The 15117-nt window shown below is 37.8% G+C and overlaps 1 protein-coding gene across 34 annotated transcripts in view; it reads right to left on the bottom strand.

The window, feature by feature from the left end:
• The window catches only part of Ptprd (protein tyrosine phosphatase receptor type D), a 2217081-nt gene that overhangs the window by 135386 nt on the left and 2066578 nt on the right, over window positions 1–15117 (bottom strand). For 14 of the 34 annotated variants that reach the window (XM_057783903.1, XM_057783917.1, XM_057783913.1 and 11 more), the window contains 3 exons: window positions 13173–13760; window positions 12638–12738; window positions 11480–11739 (listed from right to left, as the gene is read on the bottom strand). In XM_057783903.1, coding sequence (XP_057639886.1) covers window positions 11480–11739; window positions 12638–12738; window positions 13173–13760 — 949 coding nt within the window. The remainder of the gene's footprint in view (window positions 1–11479; window positions 11740–12637; window positions 12739–13172; window positions 13761–15117) is intronic. The other 20 variants (XM_057783909.1, XM_057783918.1, XM_057783915.1 and 17 more) reach the window with 3 other exon arrangements.

The following is a 15117-nucleotide window of genomic DNA, read 5'->3' as shown; positions in this document are numbered from 1 at the left end:
AAGGAGATGTATAATAAAATGGCTATTTATTAGAAACATATATACATTTACAAATATATTTATTATAATTTAATAAAAATAAAGTATTTTAAAGTCATCATAATTATATAAAGACAAAGTACATTTTAAAAAACTCATTAAATTGTAAAACTTTAAGTAGTATGAGATTTGGGGACTATTTCTAGCTAAAGTCCTTCAAAATAGGATTTAGTATAAATAATATCAACAGTGTAAGCAGAGACTGTTCTTTTATTTTCTGGCCACCCAGACCCGAATAATCACACAAAACTATATTAATTACAATGGTGTTTGGCCAAAGGCTCATGCATATTCCTAGCTAGCTCCTGTATCTTAAACTAACCCATTTGTATTTTATATTTTACCATGAAGCTTGTCTTCTCTCTGACTCTGTCTTTGTTCCTCCTCTATCTCAGCTTAGATTTTCTGACTTGCTATATTCTGCCCTGCCATAGGCCAAATTAGCTTCTTTATTAACCATTGGTAATAAAACATATTCACAGCATATAGAGGTGAATCCCACATCATCACAGAATGAAGTGCAAACATTCCATGCGCTGAGTATGGTCAATTAAAACAAGTACTGCATAAAGCTACATGTTCAAGACATGTTCATTAGTAATGAAGGTGCTTTCTAACATCATAGGATATACCCTTCTCTTGCTTTGCGTGTATAAGAGCTCTGTTCATATCAGTGTTCAGTATGAAGGCATTGAAGATAATAACTAATAATATAACAATTACACTATAATTTTTGGCATTGCATTAAATGCATAATTTAGTTTGGCCTTCCAATAGCACAATCCATAAAAGATTGTATAGGAGCTGTACAGCTATGAGACCAGGACATGGATACAAGAAATATGAACAATTAAATAACTGTGCAATGGAAAACAGCAAGGACATTCACTCAGACCCTCATGATGACCTCTTTTTTTTTTTCACTTATTCTATGTATCACAAAGTCTTTTTGATAATCTCATAAATTTGGAGGAGATTCATAGCAAAACTGAAAACACATGTACATGTACACAGGGATAGACTCACACAATCTAAAATAAAAAGAGATGGCTATTACATGGGGCAAAGAAAAACAGGAAGGGAGGAGATTCCAGCCCTTTTCACATGTTATTTAGAGTCAACAGCACTTAGGAAGCCCCCTCGGCAATCTCTCTGCTACAACAAGGTTCTTCCCATTAATATCTTCTAGACCTGAACTGCCCAGTACTGAAGCTATGAACTTTCTGTGGTCTCTAAGCATTTGAAATGTGGTTGGTGAGAACTGACATATGTGTGAAAGACAGCATAAAAATATAATGCAAAGTATCTCTGTGATAATTTAGTTGTGATTGCATATGGACAAATGACAATAATATAGACATGTTGTCTTAAATCGAATGCCACTAAAATTATTTTCATTTCACTCTGCCTTTTAAAAAATATCACTACTAGAAAACTGAACATTTCCGTCTTGCTCTCACTGTATTAGCTGGGCCGTGAGTCCCAAGCGTAGTATTCTGATGACTAGTGTGTTACCTGGGGATCTACCTGGCCTAGAGCTAGGGCTCAATACTAATGTGTTCAGAGATCTCAGATTGCTTATTTAACTCCCTTGAATTGCAGTTGTATAGTCTGAAAAATAACAGCAAAAAGAGTACATGTCTTTCTCTGGAGGAAAAGCAAAGCAAAACAAAACAACACCAACAAGAGCACTGGAAGAGTTTGGCATCCTGTGCAGTGTACAATATGGAGCAGAGGCCAGGGGATGCTGGCAAAGATGCCACAGTCTTTACCAGGATGTCAGGGTTTCTATAACTCACAAGTAGAAGTACTTGTTAAACCTTTCCCCTAATCAAGAATTCAAACCACAGTCTTTTATTTCCATGGTGCTCTGAGCAACTAATTAAGAGACGCACAAGGTTCCAACACCTAGCCATTCATTTTCTTTACTACAAAGAAGTATGATGATCAAGGAGGGTGAGGAGAAATAAGAATTGGAGCATGTGAAAGAGGCCAATATTTTTATTTTATGATCCAGACTAAGCCTCCTCCTCATCACCTCCTCCTACCACCTGAAGGATTTGCCAAACAAGTCCATCATGTTAAATGAGCATGGAGAGAAATGACAGAGCCGCAACTGAGCGTTCAAAATAACACTGCAGATGCACTTGATAAACACACTTGTCAAGGAGTCTCTCGCTTTTCATACCCACTGAGTAGTCAGGAGAGCTCTTTCGAGAGCAATGACAATGGGAGTTAGCAGAGAGCTCCCATTGTTCCCTGTGGGTTTTGATAGATCACAGTCAAGCTGATGAATCCCATTAATTTTTCTTATAATTCCACACTGAGCTGCTATTCTTATACATGGAAAAAAATCCATTTTTTTCACCAGTATCACCCCCCCAATTATTCACCACACTCTTGGATGAGATAAGAATGGAACAGCTCACCCCGCAGCAATTAATTACCAGTGTGGTGGTCAGATATCCATCACCTTCTCTTTCTACTGATCTAAGCGCTCATTTATGGCCTGCAAAGCATGGCTGCCTTCAGGGCAGTCTTGCTCATTTCAGGATAATCTTGCAATCAAGAAATTCATATTATCCGTCACATGTTCTCTATAGCAGAGACTTTTTAATATGTCCTGGCATCATCTGAAACCTGTCAACCTGTCCAGGTTCTCGTATTTCTTCTGAAAGTTAAGCATGTTACTGTGTGTGTGTGTGTGTGTGTGTGTGTGTGTGTGTGTGTATGGATGAATAGTTCAGCGTCCTCCAACCTTCATGCCTCTGCCAATGTTTTTCTTTGGTGCTTTTCTTTCTGTCTTTAGAGAGATGTACACAGCAACCAAGGCTCTCACTGTTCTTAGATTTCTTTTTTTCTCAAAGCCTTAGTTGAAATCCATAGATGCTACCGTTTGTCTTTAGGCCCAGAAGACTAAATAAAGCATGAGAAATAATATAATACTGCATATCATGCCATAAATTCATAACCCTCAGTTACAAACAGGTCCTTGGGTCTCCACACATAGCTTGTTTCTTAAACTGTTTGTTTTTCACAACACAATTTTCTCCATTGGACTCAATACTTGAACATCTACATCTCCTTAGGAAAGGGCATCCATATCACTCATTGACAGAGAAAAGAGAAAATACAATTGGGAAAAACTCTTTTCATATTTCTAGCAAACTATACTCCTGGCTGTTCATGCATGCAAACCATAATATTTCCTTTTGTCACAGAAGATATCTGGGACTGTACTTAGGAATGACACTGGTGCATCACTGATTCCTATTACTTTAGTCCCACGTTCTTATGACAGGTACTAAACCCTGCAATCCAGCTGTAAGTACTTCTATCTCAACTCTGTTCTTCCCATTGGAGCCTGCAGATGTCTTTCAACAACATATGAATCCACTATTGAAAAATGAAGGAAAAAGGCGTCCTGGACTAAGCACCTACAAGTTAAAAGACAAAAAAAGAAATATAAGAAGAAGGGGAGGAGGAAGAGGAGAAGAAGAAGAAAGAGAAGGAGAAAGAAAGGATGAGGAAAAGAAAATGAAGACATTTCACATAATTAAATGTCCTGTATTCCGTGGTTTGAACGTAAATTTTCCCAAAGGCTCAGTCATTTGAATCTTTGGTCCATGGTTCATGGAGGCCTCTGACAAAGCTCAGAAGGTGTGATATTGCTGGAAGAAGTGTGCCCAAGGAAGTTGTCTTTGAGAGTTTAAAGCCTGCCACCATTTCTAGTTTGTGTTTTTTCTGCTTCCTCTTTATGAGTCACGACGTGAGCTCCCAGATACAGTTCTAACTGCTATGCTTTTATTTTATTATCATGAACGGCATGGGAATGGTCTCTGAAACTGTAAGCCCTAACAAATCCTTCCTTTTATAAGTTAAAAAAAAACAAATGAAAACCAAAAACATGGCCCAGTCACTGCACTTTCTCCCATCTCTTACTGCCCCAATTCTCTGGGAAGGTTTGTGCTTTCTCTTGCCCACATCCTGCCCTTGCTAGCCCTCCTGCACTGCATTCATGATGCCAGGGATGTTAAGGTCTAAATAGTATTACATTGAAAGAAGAATTTTTGGTATTTTAAACTCTTCAAGCATATTGGTAAGACCTTCCGTGAAGTATTCTATACCTCTATTGCAATTAGCAACATTCCTGATTTCCTAATTTATGACTTACTGTATAAATGTTATCATCATAGCAGAATTTATTATTGACATATAAATATAATAGTGTAGAATCTTAGAAAACTCTGTCTCAGGATTTCTCTTCATGTTCTTTTTTTTATATCCAAGGAGACTCCATTTTTACTCACAGCTGAGAATATTAGCTTTATGTAAATAGTATATAGATAGATTCATCTTGCTTCAACTATGCGCCAAAATATTTAACTATCACTATGGTTGCAATGAAAGAAATAACGACTTTTTCCTGCTCTCACACTGCACCATAGCCATTAAAGACCCCAGCCATGGATCTGGTCCTAACATTGGCAGTTTGTTTTCACTTTCTTCTTCCCTCCTTCCTGGTTTATCTTCAAGAGCTCTTAACTTCTGAACTCTATCTCGAGAGGATTCACTTCTATGTTCCTCTATGGCCACTCATCTGACCTCATCCTATTTTTTAATGCTTGGACAATAGTCCCATAACTTTTCTGCTTCACTGACTATCTTTTTCTAGTCTAGTCTCCGAAATTTTTACTTCACAATACAAAATTGATTGTACTTATCCAGTCCCTGGAGATATTTGAATGGAGTCTTATTGCTCTTAGGATAAAGACCAAGATATTATAAGGCCTGACAGAATCTTGCTTGAATCCCTGTCTCCATATGTTGATTGGCTTTCGGTGTTTGGAATTGATCTGGGGGCATTTGGGGGTCATATCCTTGATCATCCTTTCTTGTCTGCCTTGAATTGCATCAAGTCAATTCTCTTTCCATAAATATTTATTCATTTATTACTTCCCAAGTGAAACCTTTTCTGACTTCTGCCAGGACTATAACATAGATTAAATTGATGATTTGGGGTCTATAATTTTCTTAGATTATTTAAGGAATGTTTCTATACTTTGATAATATTTTTAATGGAAATGTACATGTATTTTGGAGCTCAGTCCTCTGTCTGATGTGGGGTTGGTGAAGATCTTTTACAGTTCTTTAGGCTGCTGTTTTGTCTTGTTGATAGTGTCCTTTGCTTTACAGAAGCTTTTTGGTTTCTGTGCTATTGATGTAATATTCAAGAATTAGACTCCCGTGACAGTGCATTCAAGGCTACTTCCCCCTTTCTGTTCTGTCATCTTCAGTATAACTGAATTCATGTTGAGGTTTTTTGATTAACTTGGACATGACTTATATGCAGGGTGGTAAGTATGGATGGATCTATTTGCATTCTTCTACATGCTGCTATACAGTTATGCCAGCACCATTTGTTGAAGATGATTTCTTTTTTGCACTGTATATATTTTGTTATGGTTGGTATGTAAAATAAATAAATAAGTAAAAAATAAAAAAGTAGATGCACATGTAATCACCTCAAAATTTGCTCATCTTTGCCACCTTATCACTGAATTACTTTTCCTCTAAAAAGTGGATGTGGTTAGGAAAGGTAACTCTTAGGGCTGTAAGTATCTTCCAGCAATTTCCATTCTCATCAAGCTTTTTCTCCTTCCACCAGAAAAACAATGTCATGATCAAGTGGGGTTTATATCGAAAACATACTCCTTACTGTGAAATATTTTTCTTTATCTGTTTACTAGTAACACTTGTTGTAATCTCACACTACATTATGAAAAATGAGGTGACTCAGAAGGGGGAGAGGGAAAATGGGGAGCTAATATGTTTCCTATAAATTAATATTGACAAAAAATCATACCAACTAAGCATACATGTTTGAAAAAGAAAAAAAATGCTTTTGAGAAAACCAAGTTCTACATTCTACTTTGACTATTGGTTTTAAGCCCAGACTCTAGGCTCAAAATGCTTTTTAATCAACATTGTCGTCAACTACTATAATAATGAAATAATATTAAAAATCATCTCAATTAATTTATCTAGAAAGTCTTTGACTATTTATGTATTATGAAGTTTTCTCTACGTAAGTTAAATCTAATATACAGAGAAAACATTATAGTTACCTTCACATTTTAAATTATTTTAAGCAAAGTTTTAGTAATTAAATTTAACATACTATCATCAAGGGGCCCAGCTCCATATAATTATGTAAAAAAGTAAGTTATGGTCTTTTAAACATAGCCTGACTTCAAATGCAGTCAGTCTTTTAGCATTAGTAATCTGTCTTGGCATCTTGAAATGTGCTATTTAACTGGGAGGTCAAAATCTTTTTGAAAGTTCATGGATGAATGTCAATCCTCACATAATTTTTTCCTGTTATGTTTTGTGTGTATTGCTTAAATCAAATTATTCTATCATAGAAATCTGACAGCAGGTGGAATGATCTTTCCTATTTCTATCTTCAAATTAAGATGTTGAACCTTTTTAGCTGTGTGTACTATGGGAAGTTATTTATATTTAGCTTCATGCCCTTCACTGATGAAGCAGTTGGGTGATAAATAAGAAGGCTTTCCTTATCTCTCCTGAAAGTGTGGAAGCCTACATACTGCAGTGGTTTGGGCATTCCCAGAGCCCAACCTGGGTCTGGATATTAGTGCTAGAACACTCCTGGTTCTAATATCTGTTTAGGGCACATTTTTAATTACTATTTGTTAATTTATTTATCTTGTTTCATCTATATGAGTATTTTGCCTGTATGTACATATACCAAATGTGGACAGTGTTCATATACAATACACTTTTTTGTTTTCATTTCTGTTCTAAAATTAAGCCACTGATTGTTATTAAACTAACTTCTATACCTGGTACCTGGAGCAACTTTATCACTCAGTGTCATCAGTCTTACGATTTTTGCCCTACGCACTCAGAGTAAAATGTTGCTCCATAAAAATCACAGGAGCATACTCTGTCAATTCCACCTTGGAATAATGGTGGAATCGTGGTATTTTCTAATTGGCATTCTCTATCCAAAATTATTAAGAAGTAGGACTGAAATATCACAGAATCCATGACACCACAGCCTGATGCATCCTTGAGATTGTTCCCAAAATAATCCAGCCATTTGTTAGTCTCAAAAAAGAACAAAGTACCAGAAGAAGATGGGAATAAGAAACCTATCACTTTTTCCTGACTCTAAATTCAAGTAGATTTGGCAAAAGTACATAAATGAAAAAGTAAAGTTGCACAAGCTAAAAAGAAAAAAAAAAAAAGGAAAAAAAAAGCCCCCAAACACAAAACGTTCTTGAAAGTCTATTTCAGAAGTTGAAACACAAACTGAAATCTGTCACCAAATGATAAAAATGCCTGTTCTACTAACGACTACAGCACTGCAACAGGAATTTGCTCATTTTGTGCATTAGCTATAAAGACAAAGTCACTGACTAGGTTGAGCTCTGTTCACCTTTCCTATGCCGTGTTCAGGGACAGCCATGAGTCTTGTTTAATGGGTTGACTTTATCATGCACATTTCTCGCTGTCTTATAATCAGTTACGTTTCATCTTCTCAAGTTTCAGAACTCACATTAACTACTAATCAATGCCTTCAGCCTGCTTCCCTAGACATCTGCACTGAGCTGGCAGAATTTCTGTTTCCATAACCCCCTACTCCACCATATCCAGGCCAACTGTTTGTTGTATTTTATGATAAGATATGACTTCCTTGCAGTCACCTTTCTCTTCCCCGACACAGCACTGGAAGCAAACTGTGTACACAATTGGACTTGCTAAACCCCAGCTAAAAAGTCTAAGCAGATTGGGAGGATGTGGTGTAAGTGAACATGCACCAGCTTTTCCCTGGTCTCTGCTGTGAGCACTTGGCCCTCCACCCAGACAGCACCCTGAGTTTGTTTTTCATAATGCCTAAAGATATATGTCAACTTCTCCAGGATGCCTCTCTGAGTTTCTTAATGTTAGGAGCCCTAGCCTATCACAGAACATTCTGACAAACATCACTGTTCAAGTCTTCCGAGTACTATGTTGCTTAAGAGTAGTGATAGACTCTGCATTTAATCACTAAACTTCTGCCACATTGCCTGGCACATCATGGTTGCTCAAAGTAAATGTGCTAGGTCTAGGGCTTTACAGTTGAATGGATGATAATTATGATAAAAACCGATTAAACTCAGTATGTTAAATATGTACCACTTTTTTTTCTTTTGGTTTCTGTGAGACAGGGTCTTACTGTGTAGTCCTTGGAACTCACTATGTAGACCAGGTTGGCCCCAAATTCACAAAGACTGTTCTGCCTCTGCCTGCCAAGTGCTGAGACTAAAGGCATGTGCCCCCATACCTAGCTTCTACCACTTTGTATGTATTTCAATAAAGTGTTTTCAAACACATGTTTATCTGTTAATAGTAATAAAAACTCACAAGAAATTAGAGAGTCAATACATATATAAATATAAATCTTATACTCATATTAAATTTTACTGTGATAAAAAGTGTGCTGGCATAGCATTTTCACTTTTAATTTTCAGACACTGGAAAAGATTAGACAAAATGAAGACCTTATCTCAGTGAATTTATTTTACTAGTAACATTTTGAAAATTCTATTACTTGTGCTGAAACCTGTCGTCATTTTTATCAAATAAAAGACAAGTCCACAAGGTCTGTGGAAGAAAAATTGATTTGACTGGGTGTAAGTGGGTCAAAATTACTACTTAATCAAAAATGATGCTACACTTCAATTTTTTCTTTCATTATTTTGTTTTTTAATACTTGTTTTTCTCATTATTTTCTTTCAGTTTTCCAGAGATTTGGGGACTCTTTTCTGGTTTTGTGTGACTCAAAAGGGACTTGCTATTAACTCAGGGTGTCTGCAAATTCCGAATCTTCCTGCCTCACGACAGCACACCTGATGAAACTTGGAGTTCAGCACTTACAGTTAAAATGACGCATCTAGTCCCCAGGCCGTGCAGTCCTGGCTCACATGCCTTTTTTTTTTATTAATTTATTTATTTATTAAAGATTTCTGTCTCTTCCCCGCCACCGCCTCCTATATCCCTCCCCGTCCTCCAATCAACTCCCCCTCTCTCATCAGCCCTAAGAGCAGTCAGGGTTCCCTGCCCTGTGGGGAGTCCAAGGATCTCCCACCTCCTTCCAGGTCTATTAAGGTGAACATCCAAACAGCCTAGGCTCCCACAAAGCCAATATGTGCAGTAGGATCAAAACCCAGTGCCATTGTTCTTGACTTCTCAGCAGTCCTCATTGTCCGCTATGTTCAGTGAGTCCGGTATTATCCCATGCTTTTTCAGACACAGTCCAGCTGGCCTTGGTGAGTTCCTGAAAGAACATCCCCATTGTCTCAGTATGTGGGTGCACCCCTCATGGCCCTGAGTTCCTTGCTCTTGCTCTCTCTCCTTCTGCTCCTGGTTTGGACCTTGGGGTTGTAGTCTGGTGCTCCAATGTGGGACTCTGGAGAAAATTAACAAGATCGACAAATCCCTATCCAAACTAATTAAACATGCCTTCTTTCTAAGAAGCCACTCTCTGTATCTTCCGTGGACTCTCTTCATACTAAAACCTTTGTATTTTATCTTTTGTTTCAAATTTTCATCTCATTGTTCCAATGCTCTGTCATTCTCTACAAAACCACTGCTGCTGTGCTCACTCGGAGATTTGAGCGTTTGGTACCTGTTAACTCTTCTGGATCCATACTTCTAATTGGATTCTCATACAAAGCCTCTATTTAAACTATGAGCTGCTGAGTGAAACAGTGATTTCCTCCTGATACTTCGTATCTTTTGATGGGTAGTAACCTTGTCCATCTGGCATCAGATTTCCTCTTGATATTTCACCCCTTCAATGAATAGCAGTATTTTCCTGTCTGTTATCCAAGCTCAAACCTGAGCCATGTGTGATACTGTCCCTTCCTCTGAACTCTTTAAAGCAAATGTTGGCCCCTGCTGCACTTCTGCTCTCGGGTCCCTCTGCCTCCTGTGTGGACCACTATTTTCCCTACTTTGTAGTTGTATAAGTTTTCAAATGTCAGCTGTGTGATGGCTTCTCGACAATTTTCTCTACCACTTTTGGGGAGCTCCAATCATTCCAGCCGGACACAAAATATATACAAATGCCTTTCTGTAAAACTTCAAATATTTCCCAACAATTTTATCTTAACTTTATTGTTATACAGCAAATAGGGAAGTGTGTTTTCCATCCCAAACACATAACAGTTGTATCTAATATGACGCATAAGTGGCTCCTAAAATGGAAAGATAAAAGTGAGGCGACACTAACCGCTGTCACACTGGTCCTTCCATCAGAGCTTTAGCGGGCTTCTGCTGTTTGCAGAAGTCAGCTCCATCTGCTAAGCACAACCTGACTCTTGTCTCTCTCACCACCACCACCCTGCCCCACCTTGTCAGCTGCTCTGGGCTCCAGCATCACAGCATTACTTGCTGCCTAACTAAAGTGGACACTACCCCTTGACATTTAGCTTTCTGGCTCTTAAATTTTGTAAGCTCCTAATGTGACGCTCAAAATTATGTTCAAACCAGGTGGTGGTGGTGCATGCCTTTAATCCCAGCACTCAGGAAACAGAAGCAGGCGGAACTCTGTGAGTTCGAGGCCAGCCTGGCCTACAAGAGCTAGTTCCAAGACAGACTCCAAAGCTACAGAGAAACCCTGTCTCGAAAAAACAACAACAATAAAAAAAAATGTTCAGAAATGTTCTATATTTATGTCATCCTAGCATGGTCACTCTTAAGAGTGACTTACATTAGTCTTTCTCCTATATATCCTACTCTATGCCAGGCACACTGGAGACAGGAGTGACATACTTTCCATGGTCATATACTTCAATGATACTGTCTTTTAATCTATTCGCTATGAAACCAGCTAAGTATATGTCTTTAGACAAACTTCTCAACTGACTGAACTTAATTTTATACTTCTGGCCTCCTGGCTTTTACACTACACTCTATGTTGCATTTTCTAATTTCCTTCTGTGCTATTTTGTACTTTAAATTGAACTCTTTCTATATTTTAGCATGCAAATAATACATATATATATTACTTTCTATTATTTAAATACTTATAGCTTTTGTCTTTTTGTACATTTTAGTGCTCACTTTAGTTATAAAAAATATCACTTTGCCAGCTATCAATCAATTATCAATTGTATTCTATGTGCTACAAGAAACTGCATTTTAGCAACTTGCCATTTCCCTTTCAAAATAACATAAGAAAATGTATTGTTACATTGATGAGACTGTGTTAACATGAGTACACATACAGAGTGTGATGGACCTAGGTAGTTAAACTATGAGCTCACACAGAAAAATCTTCCATGTTATAATCAGAGATCCATTCCTTTACAACCACAATAACACTGGAACGCAGGCTTCGTTTACTTGCTTTCTTTCCTTCACTTACTTTATGTTTTCATTTGCAGGAACATCGGGCAGCTGCACCGTAATCATGCCGTCCAAGTTGGTCTTCCCGATGAAGGCAGGCTTGGTTCGCAGCACGTCTGGGGCAGTCTTTGCGGTAACCCTATGCTGCAACCCACCAGCACTGTTCCCACGATTGGTTAACACAAACGAATAGGATTTCTCAGGTTTCAGGTTAACAATTAACTTCTGAGTAGCTCGGCCATCTACTTCTTCTGCCATTTTCCCATCATCATAAAGAATCTGCCAAGATACAACCAATCACAACTTGGTTATCATTTTCTAAACCAAATTGTACCTACTTTCTTTGCCAGCTCAATTCCATTTCTGGGCAATTCCTAATCTCATAAGTATTAGTAATTCTGTTGACTGCATTGATTCTCTTGATAGTTCTTAAGGTGTAAAGGTAAAATGTTTCTGAGTCTCTCAAAAATGCAAACAACAACAACAAAATGTACAAGTGGTTTTTTTTTTTTTTATTTAACCTGTCAGTCATATGTGATCTTAATGGAATGTGTTCAAAGTTTACAATGTATTATATACATTAACTTACCAGGATGTTTAAATCCTCCTCTAGATATATTTTCATCTATCAAAAATATTTTTACTTACTATTATTAGTTAGCAATACTAACTTACTGCTGCTTTTTTTTTTTTTTCAAGATCTCGGTGGCAAGACAGAGCTTTATTTTTAAAGTGCCAAGAATTCAGACCAATAAATACAATCTTAAAATTTTCCAGAACATGGTATCATACGTAAGGAGAAATCATGCAGATTTCTTACTTTTATGAAAACAAAAAGTAATTGTTTGATGTAAATTTCAAGTTCAACATACAAGGTGCCATGGCAGACTTGCCAGCTGTGGCTCTGAGTGTCTGCTTACTCTCCAGAATGGAAAGGCCACACTGTCAAAGCACCAAATACAACTCTTTCATGAAAGTCTTTCACAAATCATCTTTGTTTTGTAGTACAGGAAGGCTACCCCAGGGCCTCATGTGTTTAGTGAGTGCTTTACCACTGACCTAAAGCCCAAGCCCGTGTGTCCAAGTCAATGTTTTCTGTATTTGTTACAAATAATGTATCACCGTGACATGAATTGTCCCCTCTACTTATCCCCATGGCACCTAAAAGAACACTTACTTTGAAAGGCATAGCAGAATTATAATTCTCTGGAATCTCCCAAGACAGCAGTACTGAAGTCTTCATAACTGCTTTGACATGAAAATTTTTTGCAAACACTGCTGGAAAAGGAAAAACTGTGTATTTAAACTATTCTTAAAGCATATAACTTGATCTTTTACACCATGGATCACAGTGCTTAAGACAAATACTGCCTACATAGAACAAAGAGAGAAATGCAATTTGCCTACCTGTTCATAGAGCATTCATTAATACCCATTCTCATAAAGCACTCTCCTTTGTCTCCAGTTCAGTCAACTATCCTCTGTTTATCTTACCTGAGGACATACGGTACTGCCCACCAGACCTTGCAGTGGCATTCTATAACTGAAATCTACGATTTTCAAAATGGATTAAGTCACATATACTTTACCTGCTTGCAGTGCTGAACCTACTAATATGAATGGGCCGATCGGTTATTTACAGCTTCAAAATATTGATTTCCAAAGATTGATATTCCTTTAAAGGAGGAAGGCCATAAGCAGACAAATCCTACCTTGATCCACAGGCAGTGTCCTGAACTGGACACTGGGACTATATGGCCCGGGCCCTTTGCTCGTGTGAGCACGTACTTTTACATCATACGTAGTATCTGATTTTAAGCCAGTGAGTGTCATAGAGGTGTCAGCTGGAACAATAAGGTGCTCCACTGGAAGAAGGGGAATGTTGATATCCCTATACAGGATGGTGTACTTGGTGATAATGCCGTTTCTCTCTGCCAGGACAGGGGGTTGCCAAGATAACTGAACAGACGTGGAAGTGGTGCCTTCTGAGTGGAGGTTTTGAGGAAATCCACTTGGCATTTCTTCTGGAACCGAAATTTCTTTCACCATTTCCTCCCCGAAGCCCACTTTGTTTCTGGCTGAGAGTCTGAAGATGTACGATGCACCCTTGTGGATGTCTGTGGCTGTAAAGTGGTCTTCTTTCTCAGAGAATTCAAGAGTAGTCAGTGGCTCCATGTCTTTCCTGCCAAACTTTAGACGGTAGCCCTGAAGGGGTCCGAATGTGTCCACAGGAGGGTGCCATTGAATGAGAGCCGTATTCATTTGAGTGTGGTTAATCACAAGTCGGGGTCTCCCTGGAACTAGAGCACACAGGATGGAGTAGTCAGAATGACTGCCATTTATGATCACATATCAGCTATTGCCAAGTCAGGAAATCACTCTCCTAGTATTCTCCTTTCAGTGTTATAAACAAAACAATGCTGAGCTCCACGCCATTGTCAAACAATCTTTTTTCCTTTCTTTACTATAGCAGGCTGACATAGAGTTTGGTAATGAACACAACCTTTGTGCATAAGGATTATGCTTGCCACGGGGAAATGAATCCAAGTAATGATTAACAAACTAGATATAGTCAATGAAAGGAATAACTACAATGATTAATTACTATGCACAATGCACTATTATTGAAAAAAGAACATTGTACATAGTGCATTTTAGATTTAAACACTCACTTCTCGCTGTATGCTCTAGGCGGTTACTATTATTTGTTATGAAAATGAAGCCAAGAGAACTAGAAAACTATCTAAGTTTAGGTGTACAAGTGAGAGAGCTATAGAACATATCTGGGACCACAGTCTACTTCCTCAACTCTGAGTCCATTTATGCATTTTTTGTAACTTCCCTATCTATACACTTCCCTATATCTACATCTTGTTATTGTGAATTACTAAATAAAGAGGCTTCACTAATAGTAATTATAATTATCAGAATGATGGACTGTTTGCGTTTAGGAGCTACTCTCCTCTAAGGACATACTTCAAGACAGATTTTATATACATGAAGATATGCATCGTGATCACTCAGAGCCTATTACATCTGGTATTTTTTAGTGGATTAAGCAACTGTTATTGGAGTTGATTGCTCAAGCTAGAGTTCTAACAGGAGTTCTAAAAAATAAAAAGGTGAAAAGTGGAGGAGGGCAGGGGGCTCAAAGAGAAGTAAGCCAAATCTATTGAAAGAAAAAAAAAAACAGGGTGAAGGGAAAGCTCGCACTGCTGGGAGACAAGAGATGAAGAGGAGCATCATAAGAATGTTGACACAAATTGTAGCATAGACAGATGGTGGGGCAGTAGGCATTCCAGGAGTCCCACATAATAACTATTTAATATTCTCATTTTATATACCCAAAAGTTGAAGCCCAAGTGGTATAAGGTGTGCTCAAAGGTATGTTCTTTAATCCCTGGAGTAACAGCTGTCATTTCCATACTAGGATGATTCAGGTGATTCAGAGTATGTATATGTAAGTCAGAAAACCTCCCATATATCATAAAAAAATTTACAAAGTTTGGAAATGATATATGTAAGCAAGTGTTTGGCTACAATGGTACCCACTGTGAAGTCATTGTTTCTCAGGGAAATATAGTCTAAAAAGTTCACATTGAAATAGAAGACATTCAGAATTCAGAATACTTACTTTTTTAAAAAATCATTTTATGT

The sequence above is a fragment of the Chionomys nivalis genome, chromosome 11 (genome assembly GCF_950005125.1).
Source record: "Chionomys nivalis chromosome 11, mChiNiv1.1, whole genome shotgun sequence".
Classification (NCBI taxonomy): Eukaryota; Metazoa; Chordata; class Mammalia; order Rodentia; family Cricetidae; genus Chionomys; species Chionomys nivalis.
This window is presented reverse-complemented; position numbering and strand designations above follow the sequence as displayed.